This window comes from Drosophila eugracilis, unplaced genomic scaffold, assembly GCF_018153835.1.
Source record: "Drosophila eugracilis isolate 14026-0451.02 unplaced genomic scaffold, ASM1815383v1 contig_2163, whole genome shotgun sequence".
Lineage (NCBI taxonomy): Eukaryota > Metazoa > Arthropoda > Insecta > Diptera > Drosophilidae > Drosophila > Drosophila eugracilis.
This window is the reverse complement of record NW_024573048.1, coordinates 464,341-481,019: the sequence shown is the minus strand read 5'-3', so window position 1 is coordinate 481,019 and position 16,679 is coordinate 464,341. Positions and strand designations below refer to the sequence as shown.

Genomic DNA, 16,679 nt, shown 5'->3' with positions numbered 1-16,679 from the left:
ACATATATGGAAGCATCGATAATATATTACCGAAAAGACATCGAAATGCATTCCACCTCTATCTGACAGACCATCTGGTAACACTAAATTGACAGACGGCAGACAAAGCAGTAAATATTAATTTAATCTAAATCCGATTCTCGACTCTAATTGGCGGTCTCCTACTGCTTTGCAGTTCAAATAGTTTTTTTTTTGCCCCAAAAAGAGATAAATTCGCTGATTTAGCGAATATCTGTGGCAAGTTACTGAAATTATTGGCGTGTGTGCATAATGTTCAAAAGTGTGTGTGTGTGTGATATTGGAACTCCACAAGTGTGCGAGAGAGCAAATCAAAATAAGAAAAGAACCGCCCTGATGGAAATTAATTTAACGAATTTACAGCGAAAACACAGTGAAAGTTGGCCAAAGTGCTGGCAATAGTCAGATAACGAGTGAAATAAGTGGGGATTACGTAAGAAATCAATGAATTCCGGCTGCATTTGGCCAAAAAAGAGGAAGAATCCTCAAAGCGCTCTTTTTTGATGATTTCATTCCAAATAACGACACACAGGCACGACCACATAAAGCTCCACTGTATCTATGTATGGGTTGTTTGTTCAGCTAAAAAAAAATAATGAATCCTCAGCGATATATTATTCGTATATATTTTTTTTAGTGCAGATCGGCGACGTCGCGACGCCAGTTGTTGATTACGCCTAGGTCCCTCTCTTTATCGCAACTTCCCCACCCACTTATCATGCACTCGAACTCAAATTCGAAAGAAGTACGTAGGCAGGAGCAAAAAAAAAGAGAAAAAAAAAAAAGAATTCAGTGGCGTATGAGGGATTTTTATAAAAGGGTATCAACGTTTTTACCAAATTGTTGTTCAGAGTTTCGTTAAACAGTTACAAAACGTTAATATCAAGATGCCATCGTGTCCAAAGCAGTAATATTGGAAATAAATCCTCCATACGCCACTGGCTAAACTAGTACGCCCACATGTGGGCGTTCCAGATGTTGGTCGTTTTTTGCCTAGTGGGCGTGGGCGTCTATATTGTAAAAAACATAATCTGCAGATGCTTTTTATTTTTAAAATATTACACTTTTAAATGGGATTTTCTAATGCAGTTAATATAAGCCAATCAAAAAAACAGTAAAGATTCATCATCGTTTGTTCAAAATAATAACAACTAAAAGAAAAAAACAAAAAAAAATTCAAGTTGAAAAAAATGACTTAATGTACAGCTCATAACTTGTGATTTCTTTTTAAAATGTTAATATATTTTTCCGAGTTTTATCAAGTAATGAGAGTAAATTGTTTATTAATTTGAAAACAAGTAGAGTTGATGAATGTACAGTTTTTTATAGATTTCATATTTTTACGTACGTAATCTGCTGCAAGTTATGTTTTGTTGTGTGTGCGTGGGAGTTTAAAAATAGCCAACAACACAACACCGATACGTATACGTAATCTGCAGCCCTTTTTTTCTTGCATATGGTATAGGGAATTTTGATTTTGCGTGTAAATGGATGATGAGTGGATTGGAGTGGGTGATTCATTTAAGTTTAAGCGGAAAGGAAATCCAGCATAGCTGACTCAATAACCACTCATTGTTTGGCCTTTGTTTACATTTCGACAGGAGCGCAAGGGGGCGGGGCGAGAGAGCGTGCTAACGAAACGTGCTTGAATGAGTAATTCGCATTGCATTTGATGTTTATCGAAAGCTTTCTTCCTTCCTCTTTTTTGCTTTTCTTCTTTTTGGACGCCATCAAGAAAAAAAAAACACGCACACCCACACATATGTACATGTGTGTATATGTGTGTGCCTCTGTGAGATGAGTCATCTGGCCAAGTTGATGAGAAAATAAAATTAAACATTAAGGTAGAGCAGAATAACAAAAACAACAATAAATGGGGTTATTTGACGTTGTTTGCTGTTGCTTTAAAAAAAAAGCAGGGCAAATGGGGGAAAGCAGTGCAGCCAGCAGCTGGACTTTTACATACACCTGAGCTCGAAATAATAGCACCAATATATAATTAAATCTCGTACTTACATATGGATTTTTAAAAAAACATATGTAGTTTGAATTAATTAAATTTACAAACATAACAATATTATTTAAGGTTATAAAGTACTAGTTAAAAATCATTTTAAAAACGAATCAATATATACAATATAAAATAAAACTTTGAAATCATAAAAGGCAAAGCGATTAGGGAAACTGAAAAAATGTGCTAGTTCTTTTGCAACTGTAGTTCCTAAAATCAACACAATCCAATTAGAGATTCTAATCAGTTCAATTGGCTTCCAATTACAGCTAGCGCACAGAAGTGACAGAGACAGAGCACACACCGCACGCACTCCCAAGGAAGAGTCGATCCTCCTGAAATCCTACTTCCTGCACAACTGAATCTATCAGAGACATGATTCTTGAAAGAACCCGGAGGCGCCAAATGGCCATTCTACTGCTGGCCGTTTTGCTGGCCGCCATTGTTGGACAAACTGAATCACAGAAATCTGACAAACATGCGCCAGGAAGTACGTGCTCATCCAGGATAAGGTGCAACACTTGCATCCAAACGGAGGGTTGCGCCTGGTGCATGCAGCCGGGCTTCAAGGGCCAGTCACGTTGCTTCCAGAACTCAAGCACACTATGTCCGGAGGAATTCACCTATAGTCCGAAATCCGAAGAGTTTATTATATCGAATGAAGAACTAACCCTGGCTACCGGTGGCGGTGCCGCTGCCACTGTCACTGCCACTGCCGCTGCCGCTGCCGCTGCCGGTGCTGGTGCTGGTGCCGGTTTGGAGCAAGGCTCAGGTTGGAGCCACAGCTCTGGCAAAATTGTCCAAGTCCAGCCACAGTCTATGAAACTCGAATTGCGAGTCAGTAAGTAGCTATCATTTGCATCTCTAGGGCCCAAAGCACCTAATTTTTCTTTTCCTCCCCAACAACAGATGAGAAACACATGGTCAAAGTTAGCTATTCCCAGGCGCAGGGATATCCCGTGGATCTCTACTACTTGATGGACCTGTCAAAATCTATGGAAGATGACAAGGAGAAGCTGTCTAAGCTCGGCGACCAACTGTCCACTACCATGAAAAGAATCACCCAGAATTTCCGTCTGGGTTTCGGTTCCTTTGTGGACAAGGTGCTTATGCCCTATGTCTCCACCATAGAAAAAAAGTGAGTAAGGTTGTATAAATTAAATATGAAAACATTGAATAGTTAAGGCTAATTTTAGTTATGTTCCTAAGAGTAAGGAAAATTGTGGATTCATAATTTTGTTTAAAAAAAATGTATGGCAGTTTGTGATGAAATCTTTTATTCGTTTTATATATTTGTTCTTTATTTCATTCTATTCTATCTTGTTAATTATTATAACTTCTGTTAATCATGACTTGTTTTACTGAGAAAGAAAAAACTTATCAATTTAGAGCTTGTTATAAGTTATGTTATTTTTAAGGAAAATTTTAATAGTCATAGACTTTTTAATGAATATAAGATTAGTCAGCAAGACCGGACCATTGACGCTGGCATGACTACCAAGAGTCAAATATTGATAGCACCCCATGAGCAATGTCCGGTGATGACCAAATTATTTCTAAAAATTAAATTCCCAGAAAAACAAAATATCCTATCGCTAACTCAAAAATACAATTGGTTTGCTAAAATGCGCTGCAGAATTTTTGTAGCATCTTAATGCTGTATATCTGTACAATTGAGCTAATTTTATCTAATTTAATAGACCAAATCAGCCGCTAACTCTGTTAATTATTTATATACTTACAACCAAATCCTTGAACACCAACAAACAACTCAACAACATCGTCACCGATCGACGGAATCGAATCGAATTGAATCCGTAGGCTGGAGCATCCCTGCGACAACTGCAAGGCTCCCTATGGTTACCACAATCACATGCCACTCAACAATAACACCGAAAGCTTCTCTGTAAGAGACGATTAATCAATACATCACTCTATAACCACCTTCTAATTGTGCCTGCTCTCATATCAATATATAGATATATGTTTGTAGTCATGTCTAGATTTATATGTGCATGTGTTTCACCATAACTATTATTTGTTGGCCCTATCCCATCTATGGTTTTATGTAAAAATCCCATTGCACTTACTAGTTTAAGCATTATTTATAAGTGTTTGTTGTCAATACTTTTGTGTTGTATGATGGATCGGGCTTTATCTCTGATCAGTACATTTTTATACTATTATCCACACTATATATATATATTTGGTATCGTATCTATATGGTAATCTATCTGCACTTCTCGATGTCGTCATTTATATATTATCTTTTATTTTTCTTTCTCTATTTCTTTATTTCATTGTGTCTCCATCACTTTCTCCATATAAATCTGGCCTATATTGTACTTGTATTTGTGCATTTGAAAACAAATTTCCTGTTGTTTGGCTCGAAATTTGATCGAAATATTGCGAATATCTTAACCAAAATTAGTATTCAGCAGCCGTGCGCTAATTGCAGTGCAACATATGGGTATCACAACGTCATGCCCTTAAGTCAAAACACAACAAAATTTGCTGTAAGTGGTATATAAAAAAAAACCCCATCGAATTCGACGATCATCCTTACATTGCTCTCAGTTTTGATCACGTTGGCATGTCATCTGCATCAGTTTTTGCATGAAATATTACTAGTTAATTTTTGTATGATTTAGATGGGTTGCTTGTACTTAACCTCTGCGTTGTATTTTCTTTATTTAGCAATGTTATTATACAGCATAATTGTTGGTGGTGGTTTTTAGTTCTTTTGAATGCATGTGATTTCTTTTTTTGATGGTTACGGTTATGTGCATATGGATATGAAGGCTACTTTCTGCTGACACACTCTGAAAAATGTATAAAACTGAAAGTTTGGAAAAGAAAAGCAAGAAAATGTAGCAATAAAGTTAAACTGGAAACAAATATAAATTTTCTATGTACATCAAATTACAGAAGAGTCATAAAAGTTAAAATTTCATAAATAGTTACTCATTTTCAAAAACTATCAATCTGATTCTCCAATCTTATATAGAATTCCGAGTATAAAATTTAACTCCCTTAGCTACCCGATCAGTTTGCTATTTATCATAACTGGTCTGTACATAAATATACATATGTACATGTATATATATATAAATATCTTATCGTAGTAACTTTGTGTTGTATTAGTATTCTTATCTTGAACTAATATTGATAGATGTCTCAAGGTTTGGAAGTGTTTGCTGAAAATAATTCTTGCCGACAAAGAAGTTGCTTTGTGCAACAAAAATTCGAACATTTTTAAACAGTAAAACAGTGAAAGAGGGTGTGCCAGCTTGCAATTTCCATACAAACAATCCACCAAAACTAACCCAAATCTCTCACATAAACTTTACATTAATATATTATAATATCTGTCCGACAGACCGAGGTAAAAAGTGCTAATGTGTCTGGCAATTTGGATGCTCCCGAAGGTGGCTTTGATGCCATTATGCAGGCTATTGCTTGCAGACAGCAAATCGGTTGGCGCGCACAGGCCCGTCGCCTGCTCGTCTTCTCAACGGATGCTGGATTCCATTATGCTGGCGATGGTAAACTGGGTGGAGTAATTGCACCTAACGATGGCGAGTGCCATCTGAATTCCGTTGGCGACTACACTCATTCGACCCTGCAGGATTATCCTAGTATCTCGCAAATCAATCAGAAGGTCAAAGAAAATGCCATTAATGTTATATTCGCTGTAACGGCCAGCCAGTTGTCTGTGTACGAACAGTTGGTAAAACACATTCAGGGCTCTTCGGCTGCCAAGCTTGATAACGATTCATCCAACGTTGTTGAACTGGTCATTAATGAGTATAATGTAAGTGCTACCATAAGATTTTTACTTTAATCATTATTTAATACATCTCTCATGTTTTTAGAAAATTTCTTCGTCTGTGGAGATGAAGGACAATGCCACTGGAGATGTAAGAATCACTTACTTCTCGTCCTGTTTGGGTAATGGACCTGAACTGCCGACTTCTAAGTGCGACAAGTTGGGAGTGGGCCAGAAGGTTACCTTCACCGCCCACATCCAGTTGCTGAAGTGCCCAGAGGATCCTCGCGATTGGACACAGACGATTCACATTTCGCCCGTGGGCATAAACGAGTACATGGAAATTCAGCTGAAGATGCTGTGCTCGTGTCCTTGCGAACAGCCTGGATCACCTGATTATCAGGAGCATGCAGAGAGCTGCAGTCGCCACGGCACATCCATGTGCGGCATCTGCAGTTGCGATGATAATCATTTTGGCAACAAATGCGAATGTTCCGCAACAGATATAACTTCAAAGAATGCCAATGATGCCGGTTGTAGGGCGGATAACACCACCACAACAGATTGTTCTGGTCGGGGTAACTGCGATTGCGGTGTTTGCCAGTGTCATAAACGACCAAATCCTGAAGAAGAAATATCTGGAAAATACTGCCAGTGCGATAACTTTAGCTGTGAACGGAACAAGAACCAATTGTGCTCCGGTCCGGATCATGGCACCTGCGACTGTGGCCGATGCACCTGCAAGCCGGGCTGGACGGGCACCAATTGCGCCTGCCAAGAGTCAAATGATACTTGTATGCCACCTGGTGGCGGTGAGATCTGTTCCGGTCATGGTACCTGTGAATGTGGAGTCTGCAAGTGTTTCGTTAACGAACAGGGACGCTTTTCTGGTCGCCATTGCGAGAAGTGCCCCACTTGCTCCGGAAGGTGTCAAGAGCTCAAAGACTGCGTCCAATGCCAAATGTACAAGACGGGCGTATTAAAGAATGGCGATGATTGCGCCAGCAATTGTACTGCTTTTGTACCTGTGGGCGTTGAAAAGGTAGAGATCGATGAGCATAAGGACGAACAGATGTGCACCTTCTTTGACGAGGATGACTGTAAATTTATGTTCAAATACAGCGAGCAAGGTGAGCTGAAAGTCCATGCCCAGGAAAACAAGGAGTGCCCGCCGAAGGTGTTCATGCTGGGCATTGTCCTAGGCGTAATTGGAGCCATTGTGCTGGTGGGTCTGGCTATTCTGTTGCTTTGGAAGCTGCTGACTACGATTCACGATCGTCGGGAGTTTGCTCGCTTCGAGAAGGAGCGCATGAACGCCAAATGGGATACGGTAAGTTTAGTTGGCCATCGAATTCAAAAATAAACCCCTTAGTTATATTTTTAATATAATCTCTTTTAATTGATTTGCAGGGCGAAAATCCCATCTACAAGCAAGCCACCTCCACCTTCAAGAACCCCATGTATGCGGGCAAATAAATCCGATATCTAACTAATTATTAGGGAAATATAACTTGTGTCGTTGAAACTACACGACTACTGTCTGTGCTTGAATCGGAAACCAGAAAGGAAAAAAAAACATCTAACCAAACCAATAACCACCAACAAACAATCTTCAGAACCGAGTCCAAAAACATCGACAAAGCTGCTTTGCCTGGGTGCAAAACCACTGAAGTCAACTGCCATTGAAACGCGTTCTAAACTAAGTCAACCTTATATATATATATATTTATATATACATTTACACCAGAACCCTACCGTGGGTACAGCCTTTATACATTGCGTATACTTAACGAGCAAACGATTTGTGCCTTGCAACATATTTTAGACTATATCTAAACGTATATAAACGAGCAAGAAAACAGACAACGCACAGCAGCAAAAACATGCAGCCGAGAAACGAAAAAAAACAGCCAGCAATTGAACTACGAACGATAGTTAGATATACGATTTTTGTGTTCTTTTTTGTAACCATAGTATCCAAGCCAGCGTATAAATTTGTATTTTATTTTACTCCTAATTTGTAAAATTCGTTTTGTATTTCCCTGTATTTAAAAATATTTTCATCAACCCTATTATATTATTATTAACAAGATGTCCTGCAATATAGCGATGTATTTAACTGAAACGATCCCGGCAAACGGCTAGAAATGGGAAACCTTACTGATCTGCTACCCACCCAAAAATGTCGTCCTTCGCCACGTCTTCTAAATGTTTTTCTATTGTTTTTAAAGCTAACTTTAAAATTAATATTTAAGCTATTAACATTTAAGCTTGTAATTGTTAATTTCAAAATGCTAGAGTGCACCGGAAACTGTGAAATCTTTTCATTTTTATTTCTATATGTTTTTACTTATGGAAAATGAAAGAAAGAAAGCAAAGATAAAAGGGAAACCGCGTGGAACAAAGCGGGATTATAGTCTCTTGTGTGTGTTTTGTTTTATTGAATTTCGATCATTAATAGTAAATTAATACTACTATATAAATATATATATTTTTGCCATTTGTACTGATTACTGATTAACATTTAAAGTAATACAAAACCAAAACAAAACAGTTTTGTATAAAGAAATATTTTGAGTGATTTTATTGAAGAAACCAATACAAAATGTAGTGGCAACACTAGCAATATACAAATAAAAGAAAATTAAATTGTTTGACGCTAATTTTAGTAAAATAAATTTTTAAAAACCATGAAATAAATAATGAACAAATTTGGGAATTTTATTAATTGGAAATTCTATCTTTAAATAAAAAAATTGATTAAATGAAGAACCGATACAAAAACTCAGGCAAAGTACATAGGCATTATAAAGAGTATTGGAAGTTAAATGATTAAAACACTGAATACACCGAAAATCAACTAAATACAGTTCAAGACTTACTGGAGGGAATACGTATGATGTCCCTTAGAGTATTTTAACTCTTTTTTTCCATTTGCTCATCCAACTGTTTTTCCACCCCAAAGAGGAGACAAATTCACTTTCAGGCTGTATTCTGCATTTGATTCAAAAATGTCAACGGAACAGCGAACATCGGATGAAAATATCGGATGAGTGTGTATATAACATTCTATAACATTCTGTATATATCGTTGTATACGTGTTGCGTTATTCAATTGGGGTCTGTTTTCGAAACAAGTCTAGGCATTTTTACGAACTATGTTATGTTAAGGTATACGAATAAGAATCGGGGGAGCAGCAAATTTATGTACACGATAGATGATATCGAGGACGTGGACCCCGGTGCCAATTTTGGTTGGCTTGAGCTGCCATGACTGCGATTGAATGTGTGAAGGCAAAGTGCTAGTTTTTCAATTGGTTGGCTTAAGTACGGCTTGAGGTTGATGTGGCTCTTGTGGATCGGAAATCGTCCGTAGCTTCCCGACAATATGGGTTGGGGAGAGTGGACGGCTCTTGGAGCGGTGCTCTCCTTTTCTCATTCTCTCGATTCCGTGGTAAACAATCGCAGTCGATTGGCGGCAGCAACAGAGCAGCCGTGTTATCAATGCGCCAGCCAGAAGGCTTGGAAACATACACAAGTGCTACAATACGGATAGCACTAGCTCCCACACTCACCGGCCTCGGCTTTTTTTCGACTCCGGGAGCGGGGGAGCGTCTCAGTGGAAGATGAGATCCGCATCGGGCGCTCCCTTTTGGTGCTTGAACTTGTGCTTGTTCGGCTTCTGGTAATAGCATTGGGTGAAGTTGCGTTGCTGCGGTGGGAGCAGGGACTCCTGGTAGTCTTCCTCCTCGATCCGTTCAGTTATATTAAGTGTAAGGCGTTTTACCTTCTCCTTCTCCTCGCGAATCTTTTCCTCCTGCAGTTTCAGATTGATGGCTAAATGTGAATCCGATGGTGCGACGAACGACTTAAATTGTTGCTTGCCGCCCTTGTTGCCGCGCACCATTAGCACAAAGGGCACAGCTGCAGCAGCATCCCCTGATGATTTGCCGTTGTTATCTGGCGGATCTATGCTTGGGGATCCAGGCGTTCCGTCCTGATTACTGGCCGCCTTTGAGGTTTGTGTCGCATTGGTGTTGCAATTACCAGAGGCCTGAGCCCCTGTAATCTGTTCGTAAGACTTCTTTTGCAGACGCGCCATCATCGGCACCGGTATGTCCTTGGTCGTAGTCTTGAACGGGTCCTTTAAACGCTCCTGGTACGAGTCCGTTGTCATTTTATCGTACAAATGTTCAAATTCTAGATCCTCCTTAGATTTTTCCGGTGGTGGGGGAGTCCGGGGTGGCTCCGTCTCGTTCTCTGTCCAGTCATTGCTTTGCTCCGGCTCCTGGCCGGCGACTTGTCGCTCTCTCTGATCATTCGAGGATCCCGAGTCCTCATCAGTCACCTGGTAAAAAGAAAACAAATTAGTACTTTATAAAGTTTATATAAAAAATCTATAGCTTACACCGTCTAGCTCACTAATTTCACTGATTGTGGCTAAGGATGGATCCTGAGAATTGTTGGCCTTAAGCTGTGGGTATAGTTTTTCCTGGAGCTGATCAATTGCCGCCTTGGCCTGTTCTAGGCTCTTATACAACTTAAGCTTGGGTCGCACACCGGCTAAGCAGTCGCGGTAGGTGTGATCCACCAGGATAGGAAACAAGTCAGAGGTGTTACCCGACTTGCTAAACACTGGATGGGATTTCTTGAACCAATAGTAGTGCTGGAAGAAAACTAGGAAGTAGTCTAATCTGAAAAAAAAATTAAATATTACATTCGAATCAGAAGAATTATTACGTCGTAGTGGGTTTTAATGACTGTGTCTTTAAATCTTAACTGTTAGAAACTGTAATCTCACTCACTTTTTTCGTGTGGCCTGGCTGGTGAAGTATGGTCCACACGTATCAAGTAGCATGCAGGCCAGTTTCAGACGGAATAGGCTGTCCGGCGGATCTAGCGGCGAGACGACACTCTGGTCCATAGACACTCCCAGCGAGATAATGGAGTAGAGCGTGTTGAGAATGTGATTGGATTCCACCAGTTTATAGTTGTACATTTCGCCCAAATACTTTGCCATTGCTATGCGCCGCTGGGCCATGCGTGGCGAATGGATTTCCAGTCCCGCGCGTATATCCTCGAATACATTATCGATCACGATAGTAACCGCCCGAGGCTGATAGGAACTCAGCCCGGAGACGAGATCGGCCAAACACCGGACGAGCGGGAAGCGCAGTAGGTACGCCTTGCTGAGGCACTTTATAGCATAACAATTCGTCTCTGGATCCAACCAGTTGATGCGGCGCAGCATTTTGATACAGCGCTCCACGTTCTGTTTGCATAGTTCCTCGAAAATCAGGTGACGGATGTACTCATGCATAGGAGGACGAACCATGGGCTCCTGCTTGGACGATTCTGGCGGCTTCACCAGATAGTAGACGCTCTCAATCTGCGCTGAATGACGCGAATCCATTGCCGTGGCAGTCTTCAAGCGCAGCATCTGGTCCAGAAACACATTCATCAACAACCGGGCATCCCTGCAGTTATATAGATACACACCGCTGACCTCCACAAAGGCACAGGCCATCTCGATTTGGTGATGCTGAAAATCCCTTAGCAGCATTTTCAGACATCCTAAGGCATCGAATTTCTTGAACAAACCAAACTTCACCAATTCGCCAATGAAACGGACGATCTTCAGTTTGGATTCAATGTTCAGCTGGTTTTTCTTGCGGATATGCCATTTGAACTCCTTTCGCAGCAGTTCCGCTAAATCGGCGGCCACATCCGTATTGCACAGATGAATAATAGCGACAAAACGCGAGAGATAGGGCAGGATATCCAGACGAGTTCGTTGAACTGAAAATATGGTCCTTGTTAGCTTTTTGCGCTGATGTTTGGTGTTGAAGTTCAGCAGGAACTCGATTGCCGCCGAATCGATTAGTTCTTTGTTTACACAGTTAAATAGGTTGACCAAAAAACCATCAAACTGCTGACGCATCTGAGTTTGGGTGTGGCTGGAATTCTGGGTTAGCTGGCTTTGCTGCTGCTGCTGGCGGCCTAGTTCCATCAAAGCGCTGCCCATTTTCTGTGGCTTTACATCCTCTGAAGGGGCAAGTGGCGTGGTCGGCTGCTCTTCGTTGGCATTATCCAGCGCCGTATCCGAAGTGGTGGACGGAGGATCATCCAGATCCATTTCTGCATCTAAGTTGGCTTCAATAGCCTCTTCAGTAAGTTCACTGGGCTCTTCTAACGTTTCCAAATCGACTTTGGGTGCCGAAAAATTTGGCAAGAACTGTCGCAAATCGGGAAGGTCTGTGTAGAAAGAGCGAGTCTCTTCATCGCCCCAGGGATCGAGCACCCCGAATGCAGCGCTGTCTAGCATGTTGTCGATGACCGTGCCTGGATTGCAGCACTCGGACTCCTTCGCCAGCTCGGGCAATGGTTCTCCCAGAAGTTCCGATAGCGATTGGGCGGAGGCCAACAGCTTATCAAATCCGGCCTGCATCAGCTCACATTTCTCTCGCTTCTCCGTAGAAATCTCTCCCTTGCACTCCATGGTCCGTCGGATGTTCTTGGTCATGTTCATCAGTTCGGTCTGCTCGGCCAAGACATGCTTGCATAGGGCCTTAAAGTAGCCTTTGAGCATAGTGCGCAGGTTAAGTTGCTTATCGGCGGTTAGAAAGTCGGATTTTGGCACCTCCACTCCGTATTTTGTGGCCAACTGTTGCATTTTTTGCGGTACCAGACCGGCGTACTCCTCGCCGCAGTGCCGGCAAAAGGATAGGATAATAGAGAAATTGCTATGGTCGTCTTTATCCTGTGCAATCAGGTGCACCAGAACTACGCCCAGTTGAGCCAATCCAGGTTTCATTTGAATAACACCAGAGCTGACAAGCTCGGCGAATAGGCGCAGATCCACGCGGAGTTTGCTGGGATTGGCTATTTTCTCGCTGGCCTTGATATTAAGGGCCTTCTGCCAGGCCTCCAGAAACTGGACATCGAAGTCAGCGTAGGTGCAGTGAAGGCGGGAGGCTAAAGTCACCACCGCCGGTACATCGGTCATCTTTAGTTTAGCATCGGCTAGTGCGGCACATATTTCCGAAATGTACTTGCTTAAATTTAAGGCGGATAGCTCACGCAGCAGTCCATCCAGTTGAGTCGTTGTGAACAGCTTAAGTTTTTTGACAAACGCCGTGTTTTTCTTAAGGTTGGAGTCCAGTTTAGCAAAGTACTCCTCACCAGGCAGCTCGAATGTAGAGTTTTGGAGACGCAGCTGTCGCTTGCTCTCGATCTTCTCACGGAGTTCGTTGATAAACTGCTGCAGTTCCTCTCGCTCCTCGGCCTCCAAAGCAGAGGCCTCCGCAACTGCATCCGTATCGTCGTTTTCGCCCTCATCATCCACATCTTCCGCTTGATCTCTGCCATATTCTGGCGGTGTCGCCACTTCTGTTGTTGCTGTGCCCGCCACCTGCATTTCGGGAGCGTCTGATGTTGTGGAATCCTTACCTATCATCGTGAGAATTTCTTGACTAGATTCCCTTTTACTCGATTCGATTTCCAGTCGTTTTCTTTTGAATTCGTTCTGCTAGCAAGCTAGAGAGGTTCGGGATTGTGCATACTTTTTTTGTAGTCATAAGTCACGCAATGTTGTCCTGCGAAAGATTTATATTATATTTTCTAATAAAAACGCGCTTCCTTATTTTTCCCACGTTTTTCATTCGGCGGGAGGGGGAGGGGTGGCGACTTTGTTTTTAATTAAGTAAAAAAAAGAAACAAAAGTTTTTTGAACACCAAAACACGATGCTTACCAACGCAGATTTTCTTGATAGGCGTTTAACCGGATATTGATGATGGCCTTGCTTTATACAAAACGAAAGAGTAATTATATTACTTATTTAATTGTATTTTATATATGACATTCCAGTATCGTATATTTTTATTTATTTTTTAAATCGATTAACGATTGCCTTCGAATACATTAACGATATCTACTTCGTTAGAGATGAACGATTTAGTATATTTTGTATTGCCTTCATTCTTATATCATTCCTTCCTTACATCCGCAGGCGAACAGCTGATTCGATAGGCCTATGACCGACGATATTGATATGGAAAAGTTATTTCCCGTCCCTTGGCCTGGTCAGTCTAGTTCATTGTATTTTTTGGTTAACAAAATTTGTTTAGGTCACACTGTTTTTTAAAGTTTGCTGTACATCTCATGGAAATACAAATATTTTTTAAATTAAATAATTCAAAATATTTTACATTTTATTAAATTGATCATATTATATTATATGATCATAAAACTCATTTGGCCAAGTTATGGACTATTGCGGAGCAAATTTGTGTCTCCTCCTTCCAAGTTTTTGGCAACTTCGAATTGGAGATCATACAAATAATGACGCTATGGATATTCTCAGGCTGATTTTGTTATTTAATCAATCACACATAAATAAAAAAAAACATACTACAGACAGATACTTGGTAAACACAAAAATAAGAAAAAAAACAAATAGTGCACACGGGAAGAGGAGGAACAGAACTAAACTCAATCCATTTCAACCTATGGGTAAAGACGCGCTTTAAGGGCTTAAAGTACCAAAATCTTTATCCTATCTTACCATGAATCAAAACCAATTCATCTATTCCCGAGAAAGGCGTCGCTTTGGGCGGCAGTGCCGGTTCCAAGACCGCAATGAACTGATGGTCAGTGTCCATCCCAGTGGCCGCCAACGTCTGAAATACATCTTGCGAAACCCCTCTGTGCATTCCACCCAACTGAGTCGACAGATGGCCTTGACCATCATGGAGACGGAGAATGTGACTCTGGATCATCATGGGATGTATCACTACGAGGGCGGTTGGCCCAAAGAGGTTAACTCCAACGATGAGGAGCAGACACTGCGCCATCGCAAGAAAGTGGAGCGTGAGGATAGCTGGGGTGAGCAGGTCTTGGAGATGATTCGTAACACAATGGCCGTGGCGGAGCAGAACAATACCCTGAATATCTATCAGAACTTTTTTTCGGATCTCCCTGCGGAGTTGGGTCACGACATACGGATGAGATTTCGTGCACGGGTGGCCAATGTGTTTCATGATCTCTGGCTGCCGGCCCGCAGAATGAAATCCATCGAGTGGATGCCAAATAATGATCGTCAGTTTATGACCCAGTTCACCAATCAATACCGAAAAACAGAGCGACTCCGTTTGCTCACGGATGAACCGTTTGGAGAGGCCAATGGCTTTTATGTATGGGATGTGAAGAATCCTCTCAAGCCGAAGATTTTTTACGACAGTAAGGAGCCGGTATCATTAGCCAAGATTTGTCCCAAGGACGAGAACAACATGGTGGGTGGCACGGAGCTGGGGCAGGTCTGTTTATGGAACACCTTTAAGGGCGGACTGCCGGTGCGGAATTGCCCTCTGGAGGTGTCCCATAGGGAGACCACATCAGCCCTTTGCTGGGTCCATTCCAAATCCAACACAGAGTTCTATTCGGGTTCGCTGGATGGTTCTATTAAGTACTGGGATACCAGGGATCTCAAAATGCCCATGCAGGAGTTACTTCTTGAACCGGAACCACAGGAGCGTCAATCTAGGATGGATTCGCATGGAGTCACGGTCCTGGAATTCGAGTATACTATCCCAGTGCGCTTCATTATCTGCAGCGATATGGGTCATGTCTTTGTGGGAAATCGGAAAGGAATGACTCCCACGGAAACGCTTCTGGCCCATTATAAACTTTTTGCCGGCCCAGTGCGCAGTATCAACCGTAATCCATTTTTTGTCAAGAATTTCTTAGTCACGGGCGATTGGCGGGCAAGAATTTGGTCCGAAGAGGCCAAGGATGGACCGTCCACCATGTATTTCCGAAAGAACTCGCAAATTGTTTGCGGAGCTTGGAGTACAGGTCGCTGTTCGTTATTCGTCACTGGAGATATGAATGGTGTTGTCGACTTCTGGGATCTGTTACTTCACCAGCGAAAACCCATTTTCTCTGTGGATTTTAAGGTTCCCATTGCAGATGTCGTCTTCCGGTCGGATGGTGATCTACTAGCCATTGCTCTAAAGAATGGTGACAGTCATATCTTGACACTAGATGAATCTATGCGACAGGCAACTGTCAAGGAGAAGGCACTTATTGCAGCCGTACGTATCGATATAAGAGCTTAATTAACTATCTTAACTGTAATGTTAAGCCCTTGCAGATGGTAATTTACATTCCCATTCAAATAATTTAGAATACGTTTAAACATATATGGGAAATCAGCAACGGCTTTGAAAATTTCGGTATCCGAAGTTAAAGTTAATATTTTGTCTTACCTTTTAATGACTACATTTGTCTTAAGATGTTCGAGCGTGAAATTGTACGGAGTAAACTTTTGGAGGCTCGTTATGATGAAGTTAAGCTCAAGCGGAAAACCCTTTTAATGGCAGAGGAAGATCGAGCGCGGCAACAACAGGAAATGGCACCCGTCCTTGAGCTGGATCCTGACGATCCCGACCAGTTTGTGATGATGATCGAGGGCGATGATCAATTCCGAACGGCCATTAGTGACTTTCAGGATATAATACTCAGTGTGGAAAGGAAGCGATCGAAAAGGAAGGTGATTATGGAGCGCACGGTCTTTGAAGAATGGAATCCAGCTGATGAAAAAATCCAGGGTGAACCTATTCGATATGTAAAACCCGATCAACAAATGCAGATTTTAAGAAATTCTGTGGAATCAAGATCTTTGCAGGGATCTATGAAACCCCAATGAACATTTGATTGTACAAGTAAATTAGGTTAAATAGGCCAACAGATAAAAGTGAATATATATAGTAGTTTCTTGGTATATTATTGTTTTAAAACTTTCTACATTTACAAATACCAGAGCACAATGAACTGGAAAATCTAGCAACGCTTGAGAAAAACTTACCAAATAACCATAGCCA

General features: G+C 41.5%; 3 protein-coding genes across 4 annotated transcripts; 2 read left to right on the top strand and 1 right to left on the bottom strand.

Moving 5' to 3' along the window:
- The first annotated feature begins 9 nt into the window (after window positions 1-9).
- On the top strand, window positions 10-8,109 carry LOC108103448 (integrin beta-PS). Of its 2 annotated transcripts, none has more exons than XM_017208930.2 (7): window positions 10-110; window positions 2,299-2,870; window positions 2,939-3,167; window positions 4,461-4,545; window positions 5,409-5,843; window positions 5,905-7,128; window positions 7,209-8,109. In XM_017208930.2, the coding sequence occupies exons 2-7, from the start codon at window positions 2,405-2,407 to the stop codon at window positions 7,272-7,274; spliced, it is 2,505 nt and encodes an 834-aa protein (XP_017064419.1). In that variant the 5' UTR covers window positions 10-110; window positions 2,299-2,404; the 3' UTR covers window positions 7,275-8,109. The 2 variants fall into 2 exon arrangements, with proteins under 2 accessions (XP_017064419.1, XP_017064418.1); XM_017208929.2 differs by lacking the exon at window positions 4,461-4,545 and adding an exon at window positions 3,851-3,935.
- Window positions 8,110-8,209: 100 nt separating this feature from the next.
- On the bottom strand, window positions 8,210-13,735 carry LOC108103447 (regulator of nonsense transcripts 2). The gene is made up of 4 exons (XM_017208928.2): window positions 13,550-13,735; window positions 10,604-13,393; window positions 10,207-10,492; window positions 8,210-10,146 (listed from the first exon to the last, which is right to left on the bottom strand). The coding sequence occupies exons 2-4, from the start codon at window positions 13,252-13,254 to the stop codon at window positions 9,415-9,417; spliced, it is 3,669 nt and encodes a 1,222-aa protein (XP_017064417.1). The 5' UTR covers window positions 13,255-13,393; window positions 13,550-13,735; the 3' UTR covers window positions 8,210-9,414.
- A 157-nt stretch (window positions 13,736-13,892) lies between these two features.
- LOC108103451 (dynein intermediate chain 3, ciliary) lies at window positions 13,893-16,568 on the top strand. The gene is made up of 2 exons (XM_017208939.2): window positions 13,893-15,890; window positions 16,091-16,568. The coding sequence occupies exons 1-2, from the start codon at window positions 14,364-14,366 to the stop codon at window positions 16,502-16,504; spliced, it is 1,941 nt and encodes a 646-aa protein (XP_017064428.1). The 5' UTR covers window positions 13,893-14,363; the 3' UTR covers window positions 16,505-16,568.
- The last annotated feature ends 111 nt before the right edge of the window (window positions 16,569-16,679 follow it).

Coding starts and splice junctions, on each gene's coding strand:
- LOC108103451 (XM_017208939.2), top strand. CDS start 14,364: ATGAATCAAAACCAATTCATCTATTCCCGAGAAAGGCGTCGCTTTGGG. Junction 15,891..16,090: donor AGAAGGCACTTATTGCAGCC/GTACGTATCGAT, acceptor ATTTGTCTTAAG/ATGTTCGAGCGTGAAATTGT.
- LOC108103448 (XM_017208930.2), top strand. CDS start 2,405: ATGATTCTTGAAAGAACCCGGAGGCGCCAAATGGCCATTCTACTGCTG. Junction 5,844..5,904: donor TGGTCATTAATGAGTATAAT/GTAAGTGCTACC, acceptor TCATGTTTTTAG/AAAATTTCTTCGTCTGTGGA. Junction 7,129..7,208: donor TGAACGCCAAATGGGATACG/GTAAGTTTAGTT, acceptor ATTGATTTGCAG/GGCGAAAATCCCATCTACAA.
- LOC108103447 (XM_017208928.2), bottom strand. CDS start 13,254: ATGATAGGTAAGGATTCCACAACATCAGACGCTCCCGAAATGCAGGTG. Junction 10,493..10,603: donor AGCCAGGCCACACGAAAAAA/GTGAGTGAGATT, acceptor TTTTTTTTTCAG/ATTAGACTACTTCCTAGTTT. Junction 10,147..10,206: donor AAATTAGTGAGCTAGACGGT/GTAAGCTATAGA, acceptor TCTTTTTACCAG/GTGACTGATGAGGACTCGGG.